Below are 26,582 nucleotides of genomic sequence, written 5' to 3'. Positions count from 1 at the left end.
AACGACATAATTTTTTTTCTCTCGTCTGCTTCGCAGTCTGTTTTTATAAATCAGGGCAGAAAATCCGGACTATTATTTTAGAGGCCGATCACCACAATAATACATTTTTAACAAAAATAACACCAATATTATAACAAATTAGCTGATATCAGAAAACGCAACGAGAGGAGAGGAAAAAGAGGAATGGGAGGACAAACATTAAGATGTTTTTTATATTCTGCATCAAAAAAAGAGAAACTAACAGTGAAATATTTGAAGGCGCCGCTAGTCAAATCAGCAAAATCGACGAGAAAAGGAACCTCCCAGTTCAGAAAGAAACTGAATGCTCATTTGTAATGAGTCCAAAACCATCTACATCCAAACGAGGGAGGCAGATTAGAAAAAACTTTTCAAAAGATTTTGATTATGAATTTTAAATTTGTAATGAACTAAACCCATCTTTCTATTTTTCAACACGCAATATAACTGTGATAAACCAGTATTTTAAGTGCAAAAAGAAATATTTTATGTCTTAAACTGTTTTTTAAACATGGTTATGACCAGTGTTTCTTTCAGAAAATTTTCTTCGGGGGGGTTTCCCAGACATCCGGGGGTGCCGGTATCCAGTGGCGAGCGTAGCACTCCATGCACGCCTGGCAGTGGCGTCGGAAAAAGGGGAAGCTCCGGGGGGGGGGGGCGTTAGATTTTTTCCGGGGGGGCTTCGCCCCTCGTAGAGATGCCTGAAAGAAACACTGGTTATGACAAATGATTTTGTAATTATTTTAACTAAAATTATTTAGGAGGCGGATACAGCATGGTTAAAAATCCAAAACTTTTTATTAAAGCGTTACACACAACGTTTCGAGCCCGCACACTCCTTTTCAATTGTAAAGATTTTTACTGTTGAAAAGGAGCGTGTGCGCTCGAAACATTTCGTGTAAAGCTTAAATAAAAAGTTTTTTAATTTTAAACCTTGGTGTATTTGTCTCTTTAATGATTTTAGTTGTTTTATTTTTAATAGTAAGCTAATGCACACCAAATGACATTACTAGGTATTAAAGTCAACTGATATTTTCTAATAGTAGTATAGTTCTTGTGACTTAATTTTTCTATAACATCTAATCCTACTTTACGGTAAGAAGCTTCCGCATTTTGAGAGGTTTTTGTTACATCACTAATCAGTAAAGCTCGTCTCGAACTTGCATAGTTTAAACTGGTAAGTTTCCCTTGCAGCGTTATATTTCATTTGACTAAATAAAGTTTCGACTGCTGAACCGTTGATCCTCACAGGGTAGACATACTTCGATGGATGTCTTCTTGTAAAGTCTTCAATAAAATCAATGAAACCGTACACAGAAATACGCAAAAGTTCCCATGTTTGCCATGACAAAAACTTAGGATTGTTTCCAATTCTTTCGGTCGCCCAATTTTCAAAATATTGCATTCCCTTAAGCATGGATTGAATTGGAGGCGAGTCCGTATTATATACTCTATCTTTTGAAAGTAAACCACATTCAAATATATCGTGACATGCTTTCAGATAATTATAACACACCATCACATTAGGTCTATCTGCTGGTTTATATTCATACATTGGGTTTGCATAATTATACAACTCGCCTAATACTGGCAGTTGTTGCATAATTCTGGCGGGTGTGATATTCAACTTCGACCGAGGGTCGCGATCTATATGGGATTGCAAAAGACCTTTGACTTGTACTAATTCACCCGCATCACTTCTATCATCTTCTCTCTTTTTTACGTCTTTAATTTGCAACCAGCCGAAGCGAACACTGTCAATGGTGAAATCTCTGGTTCCATTATCTTGCGAGTGTTCTAACGCATTTATCATGTTCTTAAGTTGATGGCTCGGGCACACTATCCAATAAATGCAGGTATTTATCACATGTGGATTTTAAAATTTTGTTTCAAACCGAAATTGCAAAGTACCATCTTCTTTAATAGAATGAGTGTAGGCACTTTGGAGCCCCAAAACTTTGGCGGATTGACGCAGCATTGCAACTGCCACCATCGCAAACCAGACTCCCAACTTCAAGGCCAACAGAATGGAAAGCAAACAGACATCTGTACATCGAGCTTGTTATAGTGGAATGAGTAACTGGTTTTGAAAACATAAAGTACGGTCCAATAATATCAAATTTGGTTGTTGTGCATCTCCATAAAAATTGCAGTACATATTCAGCTTCAAGCAATTGAGTGACTTTTTTACATTTATACAAATCTTCTAAAGAAGCAAACTCGCTCCGGTTCATAGCACAGCCTACAAACTCTCCACTTCTAGAATTCCATATCAGTTTTCCTATAATTTTAACCTCATCGAAAATTAATGCTCCCTTTTTGATGGGATTGTGGTACTCGGGGTGGTTGTCTACAAATTGGTCAAAGCGCTGGGACTCATTTGTCAGATGCACTAAATCAATACCTTGTTTACTTGGAATTTCTCAGACTTTAGCTCTCAAAGTATGCACACTTGGTAGTCTCAATACGTCAAACGATGCGAGTGCTTCATACGCTGCTGGTGGTCGAGAAAAAACACTAAGAGCAATTCTGTACGTAAGAGGGCTCCACCTATTTCCATTCGAACCATTCGTACAGCGTTCCTGATCTTTTAGAAATTCATTTTCTGTTGGTGCTTTACTATTCATTTCCCAAGCTTTTTTTAACGCATGTCCCATAATTTTGTTTTTCTTTACTGCTGTTTTGAAAATATCTTCCAATTCTTTCTGTCATTTAGAGTTGATTTCTGAGACAACCTCCACCATCTTTTATAATGGTCATCACTTAACTGGATACTTGTTTCCAGTAGCTTTTTTTCTAGATGTTTAATTTTTTTGGCTAACGCAAATCTATTTCTCTTGTTATTATTAAGTCTTTTTTTTTTGGATCTCGGAGTTAGATAACTGATTCTACATCGAGAGTTAACAGATTGTCTTTTTAATTTTCGACCTGGTGTAGCTTGCTCTTGCTTCTTTTTTAAATCCGTTATATACCTGTAAAAACACATAAATAGATACATATACTTAGAAATGTATGGTCACAAATTCACGTTTATTATTATATCTTACCAGTTCAGAGTTCGGCAATTGGTGCATTGATAAAGCTTATTTTTAAGTAAACTTTTATTGGCATTAGTTGGAGGAATAAACCATGTGAGACATTTAATTAATTGGTAAAGCTCAAATGGATAATGGAATTTCTCTAATTTTTTTGTAAATTCCATTCCATGACATATATCCTGTAAATAAACCAAAACAAACAATCAAAACATGAAATATAAAATAGGCTTTTAATATTGACAATTTACCTTATCCAAACCAGTGCAGAATACAAATTTATCTGATAAAATTGACAAGAGTGACGATATTACATCTTCATATAAACAGTCATTTTCAAAATCGTAGAAGTCCACGGTAGTAGACATTTTGAAAGGCATCAGCGTAGTTAGCTTTCCAGTTGAAGAAAAAATCCACTTGATTGGTGTATCATAATAACATGATATAGCTACTAGTCCATTTTCCAATGAAACTTCTAGATGCTCTATAACTCCATCATATCTTTTCATGGGTTTCATAGAAATCCCACCTACAAAAAATATTTGTATATTAAGACAGAAATAACTAGACCACGCCACGAATGCAATAACGCTAACTGAGAATATGCAACCTTGTCTTGTTCAACCATGCATCACATCTTTCCACAGTTAAAGCGGATTGCATAGCACACGTTTTCTCTCCCAGCATGCAAATAATATATTCCAAATGAGGCAAGGCCATAGTTCAACGTGCATAATCTTAGTTATCATTAATTCGTTATTCATAAGGTTACCTAAAGTTTGATAATAATTACTAGTATTTACTGTTGTAATGTACTTATTAACAGCCAACAACACTGGTGTTAAATTGTCAAGGTTTTGAGGATTCAAACCATTCAAAGCAGGTCTCTTTGGATTTGGTTAAATTTCCTCGTCCACAGTGAAAGTCTCCTTGTCAACAAGTAGCTTACGTTTTCTAGGATTATCTGTGAACCTATTTATTTCATCCCATTTACTTAACGGAATTACAAATCCAAATATTTCAGTGTTTGTTTCTTTCTCTTCAACAGATTTTGGGGCTTCTGGAAGTTCTTGTAGCACAGATTCAGTCCTTAAGCCTAGGTCTAAACTATCTAAATCTTCTAATGCTTTACTTTTCTTTAAGATGTGTTCACTTTCTACGAGTTCAGTTTGTACTCCAGTTGTAAACATCTCTTTTACTTAAAATTGCATTGACTTGCCTGGTTTTTAGGCATTAATGCCAATTGAGCTGGGTTTTTTTTCGAGGCATCTTTAATCAATGCTTTAAACCTAAAATTAAGCGGACCTTGGAGGAGCGGACGACCGTAACGGCGTAAAAGCTTATATAATATCCCGCCAGGATGTTTAGTATCGCCAAACACTATTTTCACAAATTTCCGGCAAAAAATTTCAAATGCTTAGAGGCGATTTGATTGGCTAGCACTCAATGGGTGGGAAGCATTGGGGGTTTGCACCTTAGATCACACGGATACCGAAGAGAAAGGTACAGAATACCTCTAATGCGAGACTTTCTGTTAATGTCTATTTATTTTTGCTTTATGGTAAAGCTTATGGGTATTCATAAATCAATTTTCAATTAATTTTTGGCATTTGTTGATACTTTTGGATTTTTGATATTTTGTAAAAAATTAAATAGCGAAACACACGTTACGTTCCAAAATTAATTTTACTAATTAACTCTTTTACCAAAAATGTACGATCTGAAACTATATATACTGAAGGATATTAGATCTTTTTGGTTTTAAAAAGATTAATTTTAGTTATTAGTCACAACTAAAATGACAGTCAACATATTGAAAATAAATGTTGTTATTTAACACATAATCCTTTACAATTTAATCTGTTATCAATTTACTTTTCTGGTTTCTAGGCTCAGATTTAAGCAAAGGCTTTTAAGATATACATTTCTAGCTGATAAATATGTAAATCAATTTACGAAAAGGTAACGAAAATTTACTTGAAATATTTATGAAATAAACTTAATTATTATTAATTTTTTAAATTATTCCCTAAAAATATCTCTTTATTTAAAATATTTCATCCTTTATAGGTCTGAGCTTAGCCTTATCCCTTAAATCTGCCTTCAAACTGCTTTGTTTTAAGCATTTTTAGTTTAATATCTATCTCTTTATTCTAACCCACAAGTCATATTTTTGCCATTATTCGTTAAAACCACGAATAATTAGAATCTTGCCAAATTCCAGGGAAATTTGAAATATTAAAAAACATTTGTGAGAGTTAAAAATTACTTCTACATTCTCTCTATCATTTCTAACTCTAATGCTAAAATATTTACAGTTCACTCGTAACCTTAGTAAAAATTGTTTTTACTACACTGTATTAACCGTATTTGCCCCGATTTAATTTTTTAAAGCTCAAAAGATTAAATTAAATTAATTTGAAGTTTAAAATAGAATTATATCATGTAATAATTAAGCGTACTTATTTGACCTACATTGCAGCTAGCGAAGCGCGGGACTAGTAGTAGACTTTAAATCTGGCGTATGAGAGTTTTTAAGATAACTAGGGTTGTAGGTATAGCCATTTCTCCTTTAATCCACTTGGCCCAAAAGTTGTATAGTAGATTCAACTAAGCCCTTGTCAAAAATTAGGGGTCAAAACTTGATTGACATGACAATTTGCTTTTTTTTTATAAATATCATCCCAATAAATAATTTTTTTAAATGATTTACAAAGAATTACCTCAAACACAATATTATACATGGGAAAATAAAATTTAAGCAATACCTTCGAATTTGAAGCAAAATTCTCAACAATATATATTCAAAGCCTTTAATCTACTGTCAACTAACCTAAATTAAGTAATGCAATTCTATTAACTCGGGCAGATTGATTAAATATTTAATTAAATTTGCAATATAAAAAACACTTTTTAAAAATGCATATCAGCCACAAAAAACGTAAACTGACCTTTAATATATTTTGTATAAATGTAGAGCCCCGCCTAATATTTTTTACTTTCTATTTGCTGATAAAAGTAACACAGAACAGATCAACTAAACGCTACACTATGACACGCTATTATATTTTTATTTTTATTTTACATATATTTCTATATTACATAACATTACATTACGTTACGTTACGCTGCGTTGCGTTGCGTTACATTACATTATTTTTCTTTGCTTTAAAATAATTCACTATTTTTTAGACATTTTGAGATACACATATTTCGTATTTTTTTCATTTCAAAAGACTTCTAATGTTTGATTATTTTTTTGCATTTTTAAAGCCATCACCCAAATTTAAATTTTCAAATGGAATATTGCAAGTTATTTATTACCCACGTATTGATACTCGCTATTCTGGGCTGTTGGGTGACAGCGAATCTCGTGGAAATCAATAAACCGGAGAGTGAAGATGACCAACAAATTGAAGAAATAATCAGTGTCTTAATGCGACAGGATGCTGAAAGAGCGGAATTACTCTGGAGGGTTCCTGACATGAAATGGATAATTCCAGATGCTCCAAGTCCGCAATATGAACAAGAAAATGAAGTACAAAATAATACAACCAAAGATTTTCAATGCGCTACGGATCTGAACAACCTTAAGACGTCAATAACGCAGAATTGGACACTTGGATGTGAGTAACAAAAGATTTCATAAAAAGTGGGGTATCGAAGTTATTAGTTCTTTCGCCTCGCAGAAACAGTTGCCGAGTTCAGAACGACTGCTTCTGCGTAGAGTTTATTAATTTTATCTCTCGTCTGCACTAGTTAAAGAGGTTTTCATCAGAGCTCTTGGGTTTCCCCTTTCTGTAAAAGCTTGTGGAGGTTAATAGTAAAAGAAAGTGTAGGCATCTGTTTGCCTGCGTGGCATGAAGGGCTTGCTACCACCCTCCTAAGCAGTATAACCAGCCGATATATGACTTGGGATGGTGTGGTACTAACTTATCTAAGTATTATATTATTATTTTATAATTAATATAATAAACTTATGTGTGACACTTTTAGATCTGTCCATATGTGTTACATTACTGCATCCAAGAAATATTTGATACTACTTGAGACACTCAGTGCATGGTGATTTTAGGGACCTATTTTTTACTCTTCAAATTATTTAAAAGTTTCACACTGTTTTTGAGTTGTAAAAATTTGTTACGTTTATCAAAGAATAATGTTTTATTTCGGAAAAAAACCGATACAGTTTATTTCGGGTACAGAGTCTCGTAAATTTAAGTTGGTTTCATGACGCTTGGGTTAGTCTTTTAACCAGGCCCGAAAATAGAATTTCCCCCGCCAAAGTAATTGTAGGAAAACCTACCTTTAAAATCCGAACCCTTCGAAAGTGCGGGCTTAAAAGCAGTCAGGTTTTTATTTAATCAAATTCGTTACTATTTTCCTAAAAAAAATTGTTATTGAAAAATTCCTTACATTAGCCTACCTGGCTTAAGGCGGATTTTTACTCAGTCAAAAACTTCGCGGCAGTGACCGTTGACGCTAAATATCTCGGTTAGGCCAAATACAATTTCTTTGTGGTGACGCTCACTGTCAGAGTTTTTCCATAAACAGATTTATATACACAGTTAATAATTCTTAATATTTGTTGTTATTTTTAAAATTTCTTTAGTGTTGGATTCCTTCGGTAAGCCTCCTAGTGGAATCATGAAGGGATATACTATTTGGCCAGGAGACTTCGAGCAGTGCAATAGTTTCGTTGCTCCAGAAACCAATTTGTTCCCTTCCGGATTCAAAGGACAGTACTGCTTCATGAATCTCGGATTTACGAATGTACGTATGGGTCATTAAGGTTAAAAATGTTTTAAGAAAAGCTGCACGATTTTGCTCATTCGTTACTTCTTCACATATAGGATCTCATAAAGCCAAGCTGCTTTGTTAGAATCAATTGATCAGAAGTAATCGAATGCTTCTATCATACACTCTCTTGACTAAGAAAGTGATCATAGAATATAATACTGAATTACAGTAATGGTTGAACAACTTAGAACCAAATCTGTCATGTTTTAGCTTTTTAATTGATATCGCGAAGCTCCAAAAAGCCCAAGTATTTACGTTGTTGAGCCCAAACTAGTTACATATTTGGAAAAACTCTTGTTTTTGAGACCATTTCATAATTAATTCCGTCCTATACTATTTCGAAGGGTTTCTTCTACTTCATACTATTGAAAATTTGTAATAACAATCGATTCGACCTATTGGTCTTTAGTTGTTAGATTTTCTGATGAGTGAAATATTTTGTGCTCAATATAAGGCGAATATCTGTTCCAACTTGGCATGTTAAACATTCAAATTAGAGCATTTATTTTGTTGTGCAATTTAATTCGTGGCAGAAATTATGCACTGTAGGTCGAAAATCTGTGCTGTCTACACTTTTCATACGTTTTCCCACCAAAGTTTTTCCTTTTTTTGTTAAAAAAAATGTGTGAGCTAACCTTTGTCATTCCCTGTCAAAAGCCTCTATCATCGAAAGTTAAGGATTAGTGATTCCAATCCAACTTGAAACGTGTAATTTTTTCACGTTCGTGGTGATGATGCAGTTGTGTTTTTTATTGCTATTTTAAAAATAAGGAAAATTAGTAATTTGTATTTCCGTTAATTTTTTTTAACTGTAGATGGCGAAATAATAGTCAAAATCTAGAAAAATTAGTCTAAAAAAGTTTTGAATGTTAAGTATCTATCAAATAATTAAAAATTCAAATAATAATTTTTATATTTAAAACGGTATTGAAATATGCGACAAACGGTTTTTGAGTAACTTAAACTTAATACGGAATATAAAAATAAAGTATTTTTGAGTTTTCCTACATTTATTTACAAAATGGTTTTTCATTCTTTATATTCGGGTGGTGTTTTTTTCTGGGCAATTTCTGACAACATTCCACAATTTTCAAAAAAAATTAAATATCCCTAAGCTTTTAAATGATCTCACAACGAACACAACTTTTAAATTTTAGCAAAGAAGTTTGATTGATTTCGATGTGTAAAATCGTAAAATATACTTATACTTCGGATTACATAACGCTTCGTCCGGATTGCTTATCGTGACGAAAGAAATTGATAATCTATGAATAAGAAGTAGTTTCAATCGCCACTTTTAGATTCGTTATTCTTGAGACATTCTTAAAATGAAATAAAAAATTGTTAAAATGTGTTTTTGAGTTGATTCATAATTTGTTTTAATAACTAAAGTGTTAATCGAAAATTGTATCTGAATAAATTCGAAAATATCTCGATCATAATTTTATTCTCTTAAAAATTATTCTCCCGAAAACCATATGACAGAATCACTGATCCTAAAATGACATAGTTCTTAATATTCAGACAGTTTCCTTTTAGAATAAATTTCCTTCGAAACGTCTAGGTACTTTGAACGATCTCATTAATACTACTAAACTTATTTAAGACCTGGAATTAAAAAATTTTGTTAAACTATAAATATCATTTAATTTTAGTCTTCAATGTTAATATCGACTGCAGTATGTGTGCCGAATACCTGTGGTGCTTCGCAATTGAACGATGAGATCAGCACACTTGGTGATATTTTGAGTAAGCTTTTTTTATATCGTTTTTCGCCTATTGGTGTATGTTACTAATGTGGGATTCTTCATAAATTCAATAGAAAACATGACTTTATTACAACCTTACTTAAAAGCACTGCCGAAGGTGTCATTCAATTGCTTCCCGAAATCTTCACCCCTAAACGCGTCGTCAATCGGATGCATGTAAGTAGAAAACCGACTTTTCAATTACAATTCTAGTGAATAACTCCTATTCATAAATTTGGAACATAAACATGTTTTCTTTGGGATTTTAAATTAATCAGAGGTTACCAGTTTGATGTTGCAAACTCATTCAGGTTATTCTTATAGAAATTTTGAAATCATTCATACATGTTTACTATCTAAAAATTCAAACCTAAATGAGCACGTGAACAAATTTCTGTTGGAGTAAATTCGCTCACACGTTTCTAACTTTTACACATTATTGTATTTATGTGTAAGATATTTTAGAAACATTTAGAACAAGCTATAACATGATTATGTTTGACTAAGTGTCTCATTTTTTATGAGCCAAATCAAGCTTTCGATTAAAACTCTTACATGTTATTCTACATAGATTATACAACTTTTAATGAAAAATGAAAAAAAAAACCGGATATTTAAATAAAGTTATATTAAAAAACGTTATTTATAATACATTCTTCAAGAATTTTAGAAATTAAAAAACCTAATAACGTTGTAGCTTAGCATTTAGGACACGCAACGTTAAAGATTTGTTTTTCGCTTTCTAACCGGCTCCGATCAAATTTATTGCTATTCGCATGCAGTTAAGAAATCAAATATTTGAATATTCAAGATTAAACATGAATTTGTGCTATGTGAAAATTTAACTTTAGAACACGTTTAAAGATGCCTCATTCAAAACACTGCGGTCGGGGATACTGTGGGTACCCATCAAAAAGCTATATTTGATCTGAAGACGTTTTCAATAATTTTGTATTGGAAGCTTCATTAAAAGTGTGAAAGATTATTAATTCTGTATATATTTTCTTAAGCGTTTTCTTAGGAATAGTTTTTCTTTTCATGGCGGTTGGCACCTCCTACGACGTCGTTATATCAAACTTTAAAAACGGCGGCTCAGACATTGAACCAAGAAAATACACAACGAATGGAGAAATATCAAATGGAACGTCAACTGAAGAAATCACCAACAACTGCAATAACGATATCGACAGAAAGGCTCAATTCCAATCAAATTTCAGACAACCAAAAAACAAACGTAATCAAATCTGATTTTGCAATACGGATTGTTTCGTTACAATACTTGTCAAATACATTATGGCAACCGGGACACATTATAATTATAAATGTTTAATTTTTTTAAAACTAACGACTGAAAGTCCAGGTTCTGAAGCACACTGCATGTCCATACGTTTTACGAATTCTAAAACCTAAGGTAAGCTTTTCATTATAGAGCAGTACATTTTACATTTATTTTGGAAATTTGAAAGTTGTAATGTTTTACATTAGAGCGTTCTTTGTCATCTAACGAAAAACCTTTCCAACGAAAATAAAATATGAAACACCATCGTATTACTAACATTTTAAAATTTCTATATGTCAACATCTCAATTTATTTTCTGTTAATTATAATTTATAAATCTTAATTTTAAAAGACATCGGATAATTTCATTGACCACGCGTAATGACCACCGCAGGGATTGCAGTTGGGCAGGTGGGATGGTGCAGCAAGAGGAGCTGGTTTCGATCCAGGCTTGTGGCACTGGTTGAAAACTTGGAACTACAACGTCTACGTTGAGTTTGCAAGTTATCTCTCCAATGGTTAAAGGGGTTTCCTACGAGTTCTTTGGTTTCCCTTCCCATAATATTATTATTATAATAAGGAAGGGTTAGCAGCGAAACCCAGATAAGGATCAAACAATCTGTTTGCCTGTTAAGGTCTTGCTGGGTCACTACACTATTTAAAAATGATATTCTGGTTTTTCAGTCGGGCAAATTTTGTTGTGTTTCTCCGCTGTGAGAAATGGTAAAGTTCTTTTGGACACGTCTGATCGGCCAGGACAGATGAATTGCCTCCACGGAATAAGGTTCATCAGTATGACGTGGATCATTCTAGGGCATTGCTATGTTTTCGGTGTAGCACAATATGGTAAGCTGTTTTGAAATATTTACGGTAATACGTAGAGTTGGCTGAGCAACGAAATGCAACGGAATCAGTGCAAAAACTCGCACAATTAAGGAAATGGAACGTCATAAGATAAAAATATTTCAAAATCGTTGTAACAAAACACATCACAATTTTAAAAATACATCGCATTTTTTTTAAATATGTATTTAGTAAAATAAAACAAATTTTACAGTATACATAAGCTTAGAATTCCTATTACATATTTTTATTGCAAATAAGTTTCAGTTTTTATTACATAATAATAAATGCTTAAATTCAAACTACTACCACACTGCTTAGTGCTTTAGAGAAAAAATAAATACACGTGAATCTTTTGTAATAATAATAATAAAAATAATTTCTCAAATAAGGAAATTTTTTTAAACCGGAAAGCTCCATATTCAGAATCGGCTCTCTTAATTTGACTAAAATCAATGGACAAATCTTAATTATGAAGAAATGGAACCAATAATTAACCCCATTTCCATAATTATAAGGTGGGGTACAATTAAAATAGTCAGAAATACTAAATGGCCCCACTTTGGTAGTCATAATAACAATTTTCAGAAAGTAGACTTCGCGTTCTATCGAATGAGACCTTTTCCAGCTTTCTACCTTATAAGTTACTTAATGGGCGTGTCAGACGGTGACGTAATCAGTCTGATATGACGTATGGCCCCACTTTGTCCATCTAACTTAATAGTTTTGTTAAATATACACCAATGACTAATAAATATTATTCGGACTTCTTAAAAAGATTGTACTTATGTAATTTGACATTAGCCAACAGATTAGACATATTTATGCTGTTGAAAACCTGGACATTTCAAACAGTTATGAACGGAAATTTTGCTGTCGATACATATTTTTTGTTGAGGTAATATTTTAAGCTTAAAAATTTGATTTTTTCTGGATAAGTACTTGATTTTCTATCTTTAGTGGTTTCCTTGTCACTCACCTTTTCCTCAAGGAGAAATCATCTTTTACCATTTGGAAGGTGGCACCACTTTACTTGCATCGCTTCATAAGGTACTTTTCGGATCAAATGCATGTACTTTAAGGCCGTTCACAAAAGGGGGAAAGAAGAAATCACTGAAATATGATTCGCCACATATCATAAATTTACACAAAACATTTTAAAGAAAATCAGCTATAGAGTATAGAGTAATTGTTAGGTATATATTTCGAGATCAAATTAATTTAGAGCTAACCTAATCTTGTAGGTATTTTAATAAAATGCGTGTTACGTTGTTAAAGGAGTGGGGTCTTTTCCTTTTCAATTGCTATTCTTTGTCACAAGGCATGAAGGCAGTCAATTACGTAATTTGTCAACTGCCCAATCGAGGTGATGATCTTTATGATCAATATTCCAATGACCTAGCTGTGTTGAGAGACAATCCAAAGAAATCACCTAACGACTAACTTGTAGAAATTCAAAAACAATATCTTCAGAGATCTCTTAAAAATTGAGTAGAATCAGAATTGTAACAAGTGTTTAAACCCATTTGTACCAAAACTAGCACCAATTATCCCTAATTTATGTGGACTCAAAAATACGAATCTCGTTAACCCATTTAAAAAATTAACTTTATACATTGCCATCTCGACTTTGAAAATCAAATCAAATCTGAAAATGAAAAATTGCTCTTATAAACCGGGTTCTTCAAAATAACGATCTTTTAATCGGAAATATTGATTTAAATAAAAAAATGCTCTCCAAAAACTACAATAATAGACGTACATAATAAACACGGACGTGGCGCTTTGAAGGCCAAACGTTTAAATATTTAAAGAAATGTCATAAGTTATCTTGGTTTTTAAGACTCATAAGAATCATTGAAGGTCATTTTTGAAATGATCGCTCTTCCGTGATGCCAAACTTTCCAACTGATCGAAGTCAATTGGTTGTAATATTTTTTAACTGTTTTCAGATTGACTCCTGTGTATATGGCGGCAGTTTTTGTAAATACGACTTTGTTTACCTTCATCGGTGACGGCCCTTACTGGCTGTATTCAGCGCAACAAGAAAGTACGTGCACGAAATACTGGTGGAGAAACCTCCTTTACATCAACAACTTATTTCCGAGTTCAGATATGGTATGTTAATTTACTTTGCAATAATAATAATTATTATTACTATTCATTGTACGATTGAGCCATCGTCTCGAAAAACGATACTTTAAAACCAAATGAGATAACTACAAAATATCTTTTGAATTTGTTGCTACTGCCCGACGGAATGAATGGCCAGGGGAGGGGGAGGGGGCGAAACTAACGTATGCTTCAATCGTGACTGCAGACGTCAGTTTTAAGGATGTCTCTTTTTGTAATAAAAGCTATTTCAAGTAATAAAGTTACGAACCCTTCACAGATACATTGTGAAGGTGTTTTATGGCAAAAAAAACTTCCACGCGTTATTACCTGCGCAAAATCTAAAAATTCAAATGCTTTTCTACTAACGCTAGAAATACTATTCTTTTTATATGTTTGAATTATATTAATTTTATACTTTACTAATCATCATAAAAACTATTTGTTAATAATTTTGATGCGTATTTTTTAGTGTTTTGGACACTCGTGGTACTTGGCAAACGATATGCAGTTCTTTCTACTCAGCCCAATATTTCTAATTTTCTTGAAAAGGTACGATTTTGTTTCCTAGAATGTTTTCGATGGGATTGCGGGTTATTTTATGTGAATTCACTCAGTGAAGTCATTATGTGTTCAGCGATTTCTTTTTATTTTACGCATTTTTCTTTACTTTTTAATACAATATTTTATAAATTTTGAACCGAAAATAACGAGTAGTGTTTAACCAACACCGAGTTCGCCCTTTATGACAACAAGTTGACCAACTTTCTATCTCTAGACATTACACTTCCAAAAACATTTGCTAACTGAGTTTCAATAACAGTAGCCGCATCTAGTGAGCGATATGTAAACTATTTCCGATAAAAATTATGGGATGTAGGATGTTACTTTGACATCACGTACATATAGTCGTTGCGATTCTTGCGAATTTGCCAACTTTACTTCTAATCTTCACTTTTAACTAATTTAACGGAGAATTTAAAATAATAATAACAAGCTAAATAATTTCCATAAGTTCAATTTAATACACCTATAAGTGGTAATATGGTTGGAACTCAGTGTTGTGTTGTAGGGTGTCACTCCAATACGAAAAAACACAAAGGCTTAAGTTTCCATAAGTTCCCATCAGATTTAAAACTAAAAAAGAACTGGATTAAATTTATAAATAGCAACATTAGATATGCTAATTAGTCTAAAATCACAGTTTTTTTTTTCAAGATGACATATGATGATAAAGTACCCACATTATTTGAGAAAAATAAGAACATTTAAAAAAAAATGTTACTAATGTACAGACAAAATACTGAGTCTCAAAATCAAAACCCTTTGCTTCAGATAGTGATAGCACCCACAATAGGCGATATTATAAAGTCAGATATGCTTGCTCAACTTGTTAAAATGGGAAAACGAAATAGTACAGTTAAAGCCTACGGATGAACTCGTAGGCTCTTTGGTGGGAAAGCTAATGGAAGCATAGTGGAAGGTGGCCTTTCCCATCAAAACAAGAAGGCCACGTTACTTTATTATATCGCCTATTCAAATATATCTAGTCCGCGTGCATCAACTATTTTTAGTCCCCGTTCTCCAAATATTCTGAGTTCCATTTTCAGCCCAAATATTACTAGCTTAAATCATCTAAGCTACAATGATTGTGAACTGTAAAATCCATTTGGCGTTTTTATTAAACAACAATCGTGTAGACAGCCTGAAACAAATAATAAATCAAAATCACCAGTATTGTCTTCTGAATTAAGCGAAAGTTTTTTACAACAATAACTTAAGTCCCCAGTTGTGGGCAACTGAAATCGGACAATATCAACACCAGATAGAGTCTTACCTGTTATGTGTACATAATCCCAAAGCACTATGTATAATGAAGGTAAGTTTTTTTGCACTAGCTTAACCTGATATTCTAGAACTGGCTGAAACATTCTATGAAAAAGAAGAGTCTAGCGGGCCTGTAGTTCAAAGCAGTATTGGAAGTTATCTTGTGGGTTAGTTAACTGGATAATTTTGTAAACATATGCAAAATTTTGCATTATTTTCTTTTGTTAGAAATTGAGCACTGGAAATTAAAATAAACAGAAGAATATCATCGAGCTTGAAGCGGAAGAAGAAACTATTAAAGTCAAAAATAGTGATCTCCAAAGAAATATTGGCAAGCTAATATTTTCATATGAAAATTTAAGTGATGAACAGGTGGACTTCTATGCTGGCATGACCAAAGAGACATTTGAACATCTCTTTGATTTTCTGAAAAGCAGATTGTGATAAACTACTTTAATTGCGATTTAACCACATTGAAAACCGGGGAAAGAAAAAAAGGAAGACCAAGAGCGTTATCTTGGGAAAATGAGTTGCTTCTAGCTTTGGTTAGATTACGCCAAGGATTATTGGCTATGGATTTAGCTTTCCGTTTTCATATATATATTCACAACTTGGATTGACTTTTTACATAATGACTTAACACAGCTGCCTATTTGGCAAACCAAGCAGAATATTGAAGAGACGATGCCAACCTGCTTTGTGGAAAATTACCCTGATACCAGAATAATTTTAGATGCTTCAGAAATTTACATTGAGACACCAAGTTGATTTAGCGTACAAGCTGAAACTTACTGATATTTCAAAAGTCACAATACAGCTTAGGACTAATAGGAGTTTCCCCTGTTGGATTAATTACATTTGTCTCTCACCTAGCACCAGGTAGGTCATCAGATAGAGATCTGACTCTGCGCTCTGGAATTATTGAAAAGTTGGAGAAAGGCGATGCCATTATGGAAGATTTATTAAATTAGAAGGAAATTCGATTAAATATACCACCATTTTTAAGGGGAGCTCCACAACTTACAAAAGAACAATGAATTTCTACAAGAAACAAGACATCTCTACGCATACATGTAGAGATAACTATTCAGTGAGTAAAAGGATTTCGAATATTAAAGTTTGTGGTTCCCACTACCCTGGCTCCTGAATCAAATACAATATGGAGAGTGTGTTGTTATTTATTTAACATAACTTCTGACCCTGTCACTGTCAAAGAAACTCATTAAGTTTTGGTACATTTTATTATGGCACATGTAAAAAAACACTATGTAAATAATTTAATCTGTATAAAAATTTAAAAATAGTAACAATTGTTTTTTACACATTAGAAATCAAACGTTACAGCTTTTATTTTGGCTAAAATACTAGATTTTAATTTTTTTATCACTCGTTAATATTTTTATTATAGCTGTTAAACTTAAATTCTATTTTTCTTTAAATTCATCTGTAGAAAATATTTCATTTAAAAATAACATCATAATTTTGAAATAAAAGTCATTTAGTTTAGTTTCAATATTTTCCCACAAGAATTTGTCTGGGTAAATACGGTCAATTAATAAACCCTTTGGGGTCCAAACACAAAAATCACAATAGCTTGCTTTAGAAATATGTATCTGACCTTGCACCTGTCTATAATATTTGTGAGATTTCTGTAACTTCAGGGAACCATTATCATTTTGCACATAGAATTTACGATCCTCAGCTGCAGCTTTTTGAGGACTAATATCATTTTTAGACTCGGGGGACTTAATTTCTAGCACACCTTAATCATCAATACCTTCCTCAAGAATAAGGTCAGGTGGTGAAGCAGCAAGGTTCAAATTTACTTCTTCTTTTATAAGACCACTTCGAAAAACTTCAAGTTGCGCACCTTCTTTTGCTTTTATAATTTGTAGGCTTCTATTGCATTTCTTTCATTTTCTTTCCCCCATATAACTGAAGACAATTTCAACTTGTTAACCTTTCTATTAACTTAGTAGGGTTAGTTTTCTTTTGTAATGAAACAATATCTCCAAAGTTTGATGAGGTTAACCTCAAATTCCTTTCTCTGCACCATCTTGGTGATTCACTTTGTTCACGAGTTAGTTTTTCAACCAATATTACATCAGTCTCCATAATATATCAGGTTGTAAATTCCACATATAACTAGAATTTTTGGTGGCAGAGTTATTCTTTTGAAATAAATATTTTTGAACTTTTTCATAAAAAAAAAGGAAGTTTTGGTAACTTCACAATATTGACCACAGAAATTGGACAAAGTGATTTTAAAATTAATCCACTCTCATAATTATTTCAATTTAAAACTCCATAAAACACTGGAAGCCTCTTTTCTAATTTCTCGGAGAAAGACTTTTTTTTTGGGAAGATACTGTTCTATAATCTTTAGGTAGAGATGAATATTTGAACGAACATCCACATTATTCACCTTTGTTTGGCGGATTTTTCAGTGTTATATTTATTAAAAGGTATTTCATCAAAATATGTTGTAACTGGTTTTTCTTCTTTCACTATAGGTCTATTCCATTCACAGGGTTCACTAGTTGATGAAATATCGACTAGAATTAGTTTGCAATCGCTTTCTTATAAATCAACACACCGGTATAATAGAGCGGCAACATGTTAGCACTTTCCACCTAGGCCACTTTTACATGGGCACTGTGCGTGTTCTATTTCTCCATTGCTTTTTAATAACCATATCACTGTGAGATACTTCTGACCTTTCATAGATGCAACAACTCAAGCTTTTAAAACACAAGTTTTTTCATTATTTGGCATGACTAGATTTAAATTGCCCGTAACCTTCATTTGAACTATCCTTTATAGTAAAATATTTGTATATAGTATCCATACTAAAGCACTGTGGTAATTCTTCCAAAGATAAACTCCAGTAGTCTATTGGCATACATTATGAAACCATTTTTTTTTTCATAAATTCATCCGCTCTTAAAAAGAAAATATTTTTAATCAATATTGTTATTATTTATTGAGATAAAAATAATAAAGAAAAACATACCTTTTTTGCATATCTTGAAACATATATCTTAATCCCTTTACTAACTTAAGCCTTGTTGAAGCCGACGTCGTTTCACCGGTGACGCGATGATACTGTTGGTACGCTAGGTTATTCTTAGATGGCGTTACTACCGCGTACCATCTCCTATCCGACAATCCTTTTCACTAAATTTAATTGAAACTGGCTTATTAGAGTACGGAATTCAATGGTGATTCCGAAAAATATGTTAAAAGTAGAATTTTAATTTTAATGACCCACAAAATTTTAACTGTAATGCAAGATCATAAAATGTATAACACTATTTAAGTTTCATTTGCATTTCTATATCTTTTTTTTATAAAGCACCCCTAGCGAGGCCACTGGGCAACTTAGGATATTTTAAAAAGGAAAGTTATTCAAATACCCCTTTTTTATAAATATTTACCTTGTTTTATGTCATGGCTTTTTATGAATAATTGGAAGTAATAAAAGAGACACGATACTACAGGACTAAATCTAGTTAAATTTAAAACTTTAAAAATTTACAAAAATTGGCAAGCTTTTTATTAGAATAGATAAGAGTTAAAAATAAACAAAAAAATTGTAATCGGTAAATATTTTTAATAACAAATTGATAAAAGTTTTGTAAATCGGTAGATATATTCAGTTGGTGTTAAACACTGGCCTGACGAGGAAGTATGGTTCGAAACCTTGCCGTTTTTAGTAAAATTTCAAAGTATAAAAAAAATAGATTTAGTCATGAAGTATCATGTCTCTTTTATAACATTCATTTACCTCTTTTTTCTCCTTCTTAAAGGAATTAGTGGGTTTTTTTTAATATAGATTGAATGATTTTTAATGGTAGTTAATTTTGAGAGTTTTCTGTAGTGTTTAATACTTTTAAATGATCTGTAACAAGCGAAAGAAACCCTTATTATTTGGAAGAGTTGAATTCTTGACCTTAAAAACCAGCATCCTTTGGGGTGGCTCAGTTGGGGATGAAGAAAGAATACATTGGGGAGTATTGATATTTCCCTCACACTCGGGCCTGACCTTTAAGAGCTATTTTTAAATAACGTAACACATTTAAGCTTTAATACGTGTTTCGTGATATATCATCATTATAAATTTTAAGATACGCTTAAAATTTTATTCTGATATTTATCAATTAAAAAAGTACGATTAGTTTGCTAATAGTAAATGCAATCGACTAGTTTTAAAGTTTGTGGTGCTTAAAGTAGAAACGAGGGATCTCTTGAGCAGACTAAAATACAATTTAAGTTGTCAAGTTTTTAGCGTTGAGAGCTAACGTAGTCCTTTAATGCGGGGGGAAGTTTGTTTGAGAATAGTACTTTTGGCTTTCTTTAAAATTTTCAAAGTTTAACAAAATACTGGTGTTGTAGATTAAAAAATTTATTTTCTTTAGTACAAAAAAGACCAAGAAGTGGATAGGATTCCTAATTTTGATGGCTCTTCTGATCGCCTCTTGTGTAATAACTGGCGTTCTTACCAAAAATAATAACTTTACAAATATGCTACAATCACTGGGAAATACTGGGTAAGTTTAGTTACTTCCTTACTTATAAACTCGTATGCCATCTAAAGTTTGCTATTTCGAACAAATTATCATTTTATCAGTTTAATCATTTACACTCGCGAATACCCGTCACGACATCAGCAGGGGCATAACTTACGCCTCATCCCACAATCCTTGTCGCTATTGCACAACAGATATTAAACAACACTTATGGGTAGAGCGGCTCTCTCATTAGCCCTAGAATAACCAATGGCCACCTTTGTCAAGCTGTAGTTTAAATGCGCTTACGATGCCATGAGTAGACCAACACCTCATATTATATTCAAATTCCAATTGGAGAGCTTCTTCAAAAATAAATAAATGTGTTCCTGCCTCAACGGCAGACTCGTAGTAAGGCAATTTATTTTCTTTCTATATTAATTTTTGTATATGAAGAATTGTTTTAACTTCTCTTAGAATAAAATAGTGAAGTTCAAATAACGATGAGAAAAAACTTACTCTTAATAATTACACTTTATTTAACTCTTTTATTTATGCAGGACTGACCAATTCTTTGACATTATCTACGACAAACCCTGGACAAGGATTGGAGCATACTTAATTGGTTGTCTTTTGGGCTTAGCAATTAAATTGGGTATCTCCCGTAAATTAATGAATGTGGTAAGTTGTTCTTCATTTTCCATCTAAAGTTCAGCATTCGCTTTAATTCAGCGCAAAATTATCATTATTTGGCTAAAACAATTTTTTTTTACTGTTAATATCGTATTCAACAAGCCTTTTCCAGATCCTTTAAATATGACACTTTGCAACAGCAAGAGTACAATTCTCAGTTTAAACCGCATAATTGATTATAACTTACTAAATTATCTTACTTATGAAAATATCAACAAATATTGGGATACGTTTCTTTTATTCCAAATCTAGTCAAAGCCACATATTTTATTTATTTTGATTTAATGATTTGAGATAATTCGTATTTACTGTTTATAAACCAGTGATTTGTAGCAGGATAATATTTTCATTTTCTCAATTCTCAGTGACGATGACATATATGTGTAATTTGTGAAATCTTATGGGAACATTTTTGAGATGCAGGAATCCGAATACCAAAATCTTACCATAAGATTAATTCTTATCGGGGATTCGTCCGCCATCTAAAATTTTATATATTTATTTCCGAAAAATCGCTATAGTTATATACAAAATGATTTCGACGTCAAATAATTTTCTTATTTTCACGACAACTTGATGTATAACCTAAAAATATAAGAAAACAATCAAAACCTAATAAAATTGAGAAAAAACTTAAATCTTAATAAAAATGGTAATTAAATTTTTCAAGGAATTTAACTGTGAACACAGATTTTTTACAGGTAAATTTTTTGTTTTGCAATTTTTGATTTAGCCACAGTTTTTGATTTGTGATCTTTTATCGTACATTTAAAAAAACATTTTATTTTACATATTATCAAGCGAATATTTTTGTTTTAAGCCTGTGGCCTTGTTCGGTTGGAGTGTGGCGATCACAATCAGTTTGTTGGACATGTATGGACTCTACGACAAAGAAATTACACTGATGACAGCCATAGTTTATTTCGCCTTATGCAGATGCGCCTGGGCTTTCTCTATTGCCTGGGTGGTTTACGCTTGTGTAACTGGTTATGGAAGTAAGTTGTTGGGGTATCCTACTGTGGGTTCGATTCCCATTGGATCGATTAAAAAATAAAAGGTCCCCATTTTGCTGATTCCCAATGAATCGAATTCCATTAGAACGATCCCATTCGGATGAATGTGGCATTTTACAAATATAAAGCATAATCTGTTCTATAAATTTTATTAGATAGGGAGGAATTAAATTATTGAAAGTTAGATCGGTTTCCTTTTTGATGGTGTTGTCGTAAATTAATATGACGGTCAGTAACAATAGGTGAGGTTAAGTTAAGATTGGCTTTGCTAAAATTATCTTAGTCCTTCGTAGTTGGTTTGGCGGTAATGGGATTTTATTAAAAAAAACCGTCGACCGAATGGTTCTTATCGACCGAATGGCATTTGACTGAAATTGTTAGTGGGATAGACCCAAACCGCTATCGGGCATTCTCAAATTACCAAGCTTAAACTATTTTTTTCGGACTACTAATAAGATTAACAATTAGATAGACTAAACCCCCTAAATAGCGTAACAAATCATCTTGCGTTTTCGATTTAGTTTAAGAAAATTAATTTTAAGAAATATCGGTATATTTTTTTGAATAAGGACATATTCTATCTTAGAAGATACATTTAGATCGTTTCTCGTTAAAACTAAACTATTCGAATAATTGTCATAAATTGGGTTCCCTCGATTGGGTCGCCAGACAAAAGTGGTCAGCCTAAATTACTAAACAAATATTATCATCCCTCAATTAAAACTGTACCATAAACCTTAAAATAAGTTTATTCCATATACATAATTAAGTATAATTTTTATTGTTTTATCTGAAAATAATTGATAAATTAGTTTGCAGTGTAGAATAGTGAAATGTGACGGATCATATTTAAGTGACCTCTCACATCTGTAACAGTTAGTAAACCTGGTTCGAACCAAATCTCCCCTCACTGCGTTGCGCAATTTGACTAAACCTTTTTTATTCTAAATTACGTATGCATAATTACATCGCAGTATAATTATCTTATCCACGATGCTTTTAATTTAATTGACAATTTTAGTTTTTAACCACGCAATCAACGGTATCTGAGACTACTAACTTGGTTGGCAGTTGACTGAACAACAGATCGCGATATTCGTTAACCGTTTCTCGCCATTTTTAAAGCAAGTGTTTTCGAAGAAAAAGTGGATATACTAGTTAGTTTCTTATAGGGTATTTTATTAACAGGTCAGGTGGGTATTTAAGAACTGGTTTTTCATATAGCGGTTTGGAGATCTCAACGTTTTGGTATGCGGGCTGCCTATTATAGCTACGAAACTGGGGCATGTTTAGAGCATGAGCGACCCCTGGGCAAAGCAATGAATTTTCGCGCCCACCCAAGAGCCAATTCAATAACACTGAAGGGGCTTTACGTCGTATAACCCCATTTGTACCTTTCTAATGACGGTCCTAAGTCTGAGCTTATACAGCAAATGCCACGTACGCCATTTTGGCAGATTCCTCGGGTCGTAATCGAGCATGATTCGTTTCCCTAATTCGTAATAATGGTCGTAAGGATACATTTTCGGTGCCTTCAACATTCGCCATTTTTGATAGCGCTGCCCGGCAAATGATTCTTAGCCAAAAAATGGGCAAAGTGTGGCCCGATTTAGTCTATTTATTTTGCAATAAATCCATAATTGCGATAAATATGGAAGTTGGATTGAACATTTTTGGCGTCATAGTGCCTTGGCTAAATCCATAAATTTAAGCCTTTTTCTGATTTCACAAAACCTAAACCAAATGACTTACTTAACCGGTCACACAAAAATTAGAAAAACTCGAGGCATGGCAGTAGATCCTACCAATCCATTTCTAGAAACTAACACGAGAAATCCATGAAATTTAAACATTATTGTACCCTTTCAATGTTAATGATGCCTATAATATTAAGATATAATTTGAATAAAATTTTGCCAATTTTGTGTATAATTTTTTAGTAAATTATGAATTTTATACCGAAAACAATATAATAATCATTCTATCTATTATAAAGAACAACCCTTAAATGAACGTTAGCGCCATTCTTCGGTTGCGGGACGTCACTGATGAATGAAGTGACGACGTAACCGGAAATGTGAAAAATCGTGCATAAAGAAACCCAACTAAACTTCTATTCAATGGTTAGTCCGTTGAGGGTAAAGACATAAGCCTCATTAAAAAATGAACCCTGGGAAAAATAAAAAATAAATATTTTGAAAGCTTACTCAAACTAAAATGGGTTCAATACATTTATCTTAAAGGTTTCATTGATAAATTCCTGTCCTGGAGGTTTTGGCATCCGTTGAGCCGTTTAACATACTGCGCATACTTGATTCATCCATTGATATTGTTCTTTTACTTCCAATCACTTCGACAACCGATTCATTACAGTCACCCTGTTTTGGTAAGATTATATGGTCAATTTTTCCAAACTATGTTTTATTAATTAATAAAATGTTAAGAACACGATAACCAAAGGTTCAAAGTATCTTTTTAAAATAAGCAAAAATGTGAAATATATACAAGAGAAGTATTCATTTTCCTACCAATTTATTTCCTTAAAACAAGACTACCCAAATGGGCGACCCTCAAAATGCTTATCTTGAAAATAAAATAAACTATAGACTCAGTTTTAATTTCGGGACTGAACACTCTTGGGGAAAAACCAAAAACTTTAGTTTCGCAATTTTTAAGTAATCGATATCTATTTAAATATGGTTAATATTTAATTTGCGTAGGGAACGTATCAAAGTTTAATTAACATAAAAGAGGAACCCCCAGAGGTAGGCAGAGGTTAATTAAACTACATGTGAAATAATAAATTAATTTGATTTTTTTATTTATTATATATAACTTAAAATAGAATACTATTATTAATTATAATTAAACTAATGAATTTACATTTTTCCAGACGATTCACTTCATAGGTTTTACAGTGTTATCTTACGCACTCGCCCTGATTGTGTCCCTGATGTTCGAAGCGCCGGTAATCAAGCTGGAAAAACTTCTTCGTCAAGGCTTCTCAAGATAAGGTGGTTTTTGCAAGGTGACAATAGCAAGACATTTTATAAAAATGATAAAGCTCTTACTCAACCATGGAAATTATGTGAAATTTTCTTCAAAAGAAAAGCCATTTCAATAATAAATATATATACATATATATGACTAAATATGAACCATTGATTAGACTAGTTAGTGAAAAAGAGCTAATTAGCCTTTTCAGTTTACCTATAGCCACATAGAGGTCAACGAGTAATCTGAAAAAAAAAGCTGTATTTTCGTCAGCTGATCAGATGTTTTGTAATTAATAGAAGCAGACAATAATTCATTAATTTCTGATCTTCTCCGGCTGGCTGGCTGCTACAGTACTGCTTAGAACAAAGTTCGCTAAGCGAGCGCTCGCTTATAGCGGCGCTTATGGGGGAGACACATGAGCTAGGGCTGCTGCGAGACCCCCGCTTCGCTTTAAGCGAGCGCTCGCTTAGTGAACTTTGTTCTAAGCAGTACTGTATGTGGCTCTCTGCAAACTGAAAAGCCAACTAGAATCCACATTGAAGTCATGTAGTTTCGACAACCGTCGACATAGGAAATTATGTTAGGTCAAAAAAAGGCGCTATTGGACCCTTCCAAGACAAATGGTCACCCTACCCCCTTAGATTTCTTTTAAAACACATTTTTTGGGTTGTAATTTTGTGAAAAAGCCGCTTTCCAAAATATAGTTGGCATCCGATGGAAAGTCTTTGAGATATTAGACAATGAAAAATTGGGAAAAAAATACGTACAACGCTCTCTAGAAGCACCCGCTTCAGTCTCTCTTACGATATGCGCTGAGTTCGCCAGTGACCCGGCTACGGTCTATACTTTACTACGCCAAGTCCTTGACATCGGTCATACTGACCCCGCCATTACTGCTATCGCGTCTTATACACTCCGACGCAATGAACGAAACAAGTACTATCGCCTCTCGAAAGCGATACCTACCATGTATTTTTCCGAAGTGGAAAGCTCGTAATATAAATAATTTTTCCTTTTTTCAAGCACATTTACTCAGATTTTTACGCTTAACTTAACTATATTATTTTTAATGGTTTTAAATTCTCTAGTTGCGCATTTTAATCTCGTAGACGCATTTCGTTCCTTAAAATCATGGAAAACTCTTATCCACTCGTCTTTGCGTGCGTTCTTCGATTCGTCTTAAAAGTCTCCGTCATAAACCGTCTTTTTTTCGATCATTACGCGGTACTTAATCAATTCTTTGACACCTTTCCAATCCCTCGTTCGCCACCTTCTTGGCGTATGAACATTCGTTGTATTAAAGAATAACAATTTATACCAGAATCTAGTGTTATGCTTGTGATTATTATAAGCTTGAAGCTACTTATGCGGTCTTGGAGTTCTTGGTGGTTTTGAAGTTATTAATCCTGAAATAAAGTCGTTTTCTTTTGGCATCGTTGCAATACTCGTGACTCGGCTGCTATCGGTCACTATGAGGCCATGGTAGCCGCCCATCCACCGGTTTTGTGGAAAATCAGCACCATAGTGAGAACCTTAAAGATATCTTGCTCAATAGCTCCATGGACTCTCTTATTCACCCGAGAGAATCCTTTTACAATTGCATTGACCCCCATCTAGAGACTTCTATAAACTTGACAAAAAGGCGGTGATCTCTAACATCATCCCAGCAGTCTACGACTCGAATGGCGTTACAGTATATGACCCTGATA

At 33.1% G+C, this 26,582-nt stretch overlaps 1 protein-coding gene across 1 annotated transcript; it reads left to right on the top strand.

Moving 5' to 3' along the window:
- The first annotated feature begins 4,977 nt into the window (after nt 1-4,977).
- On the top strand, nt 4,978-24,997 carry LOC149939199 (nose resistant to fluoxetine protein 6-like). The gene is made up of 16 exons (XM_090178317.1): nt 4,978-5,015; nt 6,327-6,679; nt 7,666-7,826; nt 9,509-9,602; nt 9,676-9,778; nt 10,612-10,835; nt 11,565-11,726; nt 12,528-12,621; nt 12,684-12,773; nt 13,676-13,841; nt 14,308-14,387; nt 20,081-20,212; nt 20,731-20,851; nt 21,684-21,858; nt 24,120-24,262; nt 24,770-24,997. Exons 2-16 carry the CDS (start codon nt 6,352-6,354, stop codon nt 24,887-24,889), a joined length of 2,193 nt encoding a protein of 730 aa, XP_090034443.1. The 5' UTR covers nt 4,978-5,015; nt 6,327-6,351; the 3' UTR covers nt 24,890-24,997.
- Nucleotides 24,998-26,582: the final 1,585 nt, after the last annotated feature.

The sequence above is a fragment of the Leiobunum rupestre genome, chromosome 6 (genome assembly GCF_980474605.1).
Source record: "Leiobunum rupestre chromosome 6, qqLeiRupe1.1.hap1, whole genome shotgun sequence".
Classification (NCBI taxonomy): domain Eukaryota; kingdom Metazoa; phylum Arthropoda; class Arachnida; order Opiliones; family Sclerosomatidae; genus Leiobunum; species Leiobunum rupestre.
This window is presented reverse-complemented; position numbering and strand designations above follow the sequence as displayed.

What these genes read in the sequence shown, in the direction of transcription:
- LOC149939199 (XM_090178317.1), top strand. Translation starts at nt 6,352, where the DNA reads ATGGAATATTGCAAGTTATTTATTACCCACGTATTGATACTCGCTATT. An exon ending in GCGTCGTCAATCGGATGCAT is followed by an intron (nt 9,779 to 10,611) that starts GTAAGTAGAAAA and finishes TATTTTCTTAAG; the next exon opens with CGTTTTCTTAGGAATAGTTT. An exon ending in CCCGTAAATTAATGAATGTG is followed by an intron (nt 20,852 to 21,683) that starts GTAAGTTGTTCT and finishes TTTTGTTTTAAG; the next exon opens with CCTGTGGCCTTGTTCGGTTG.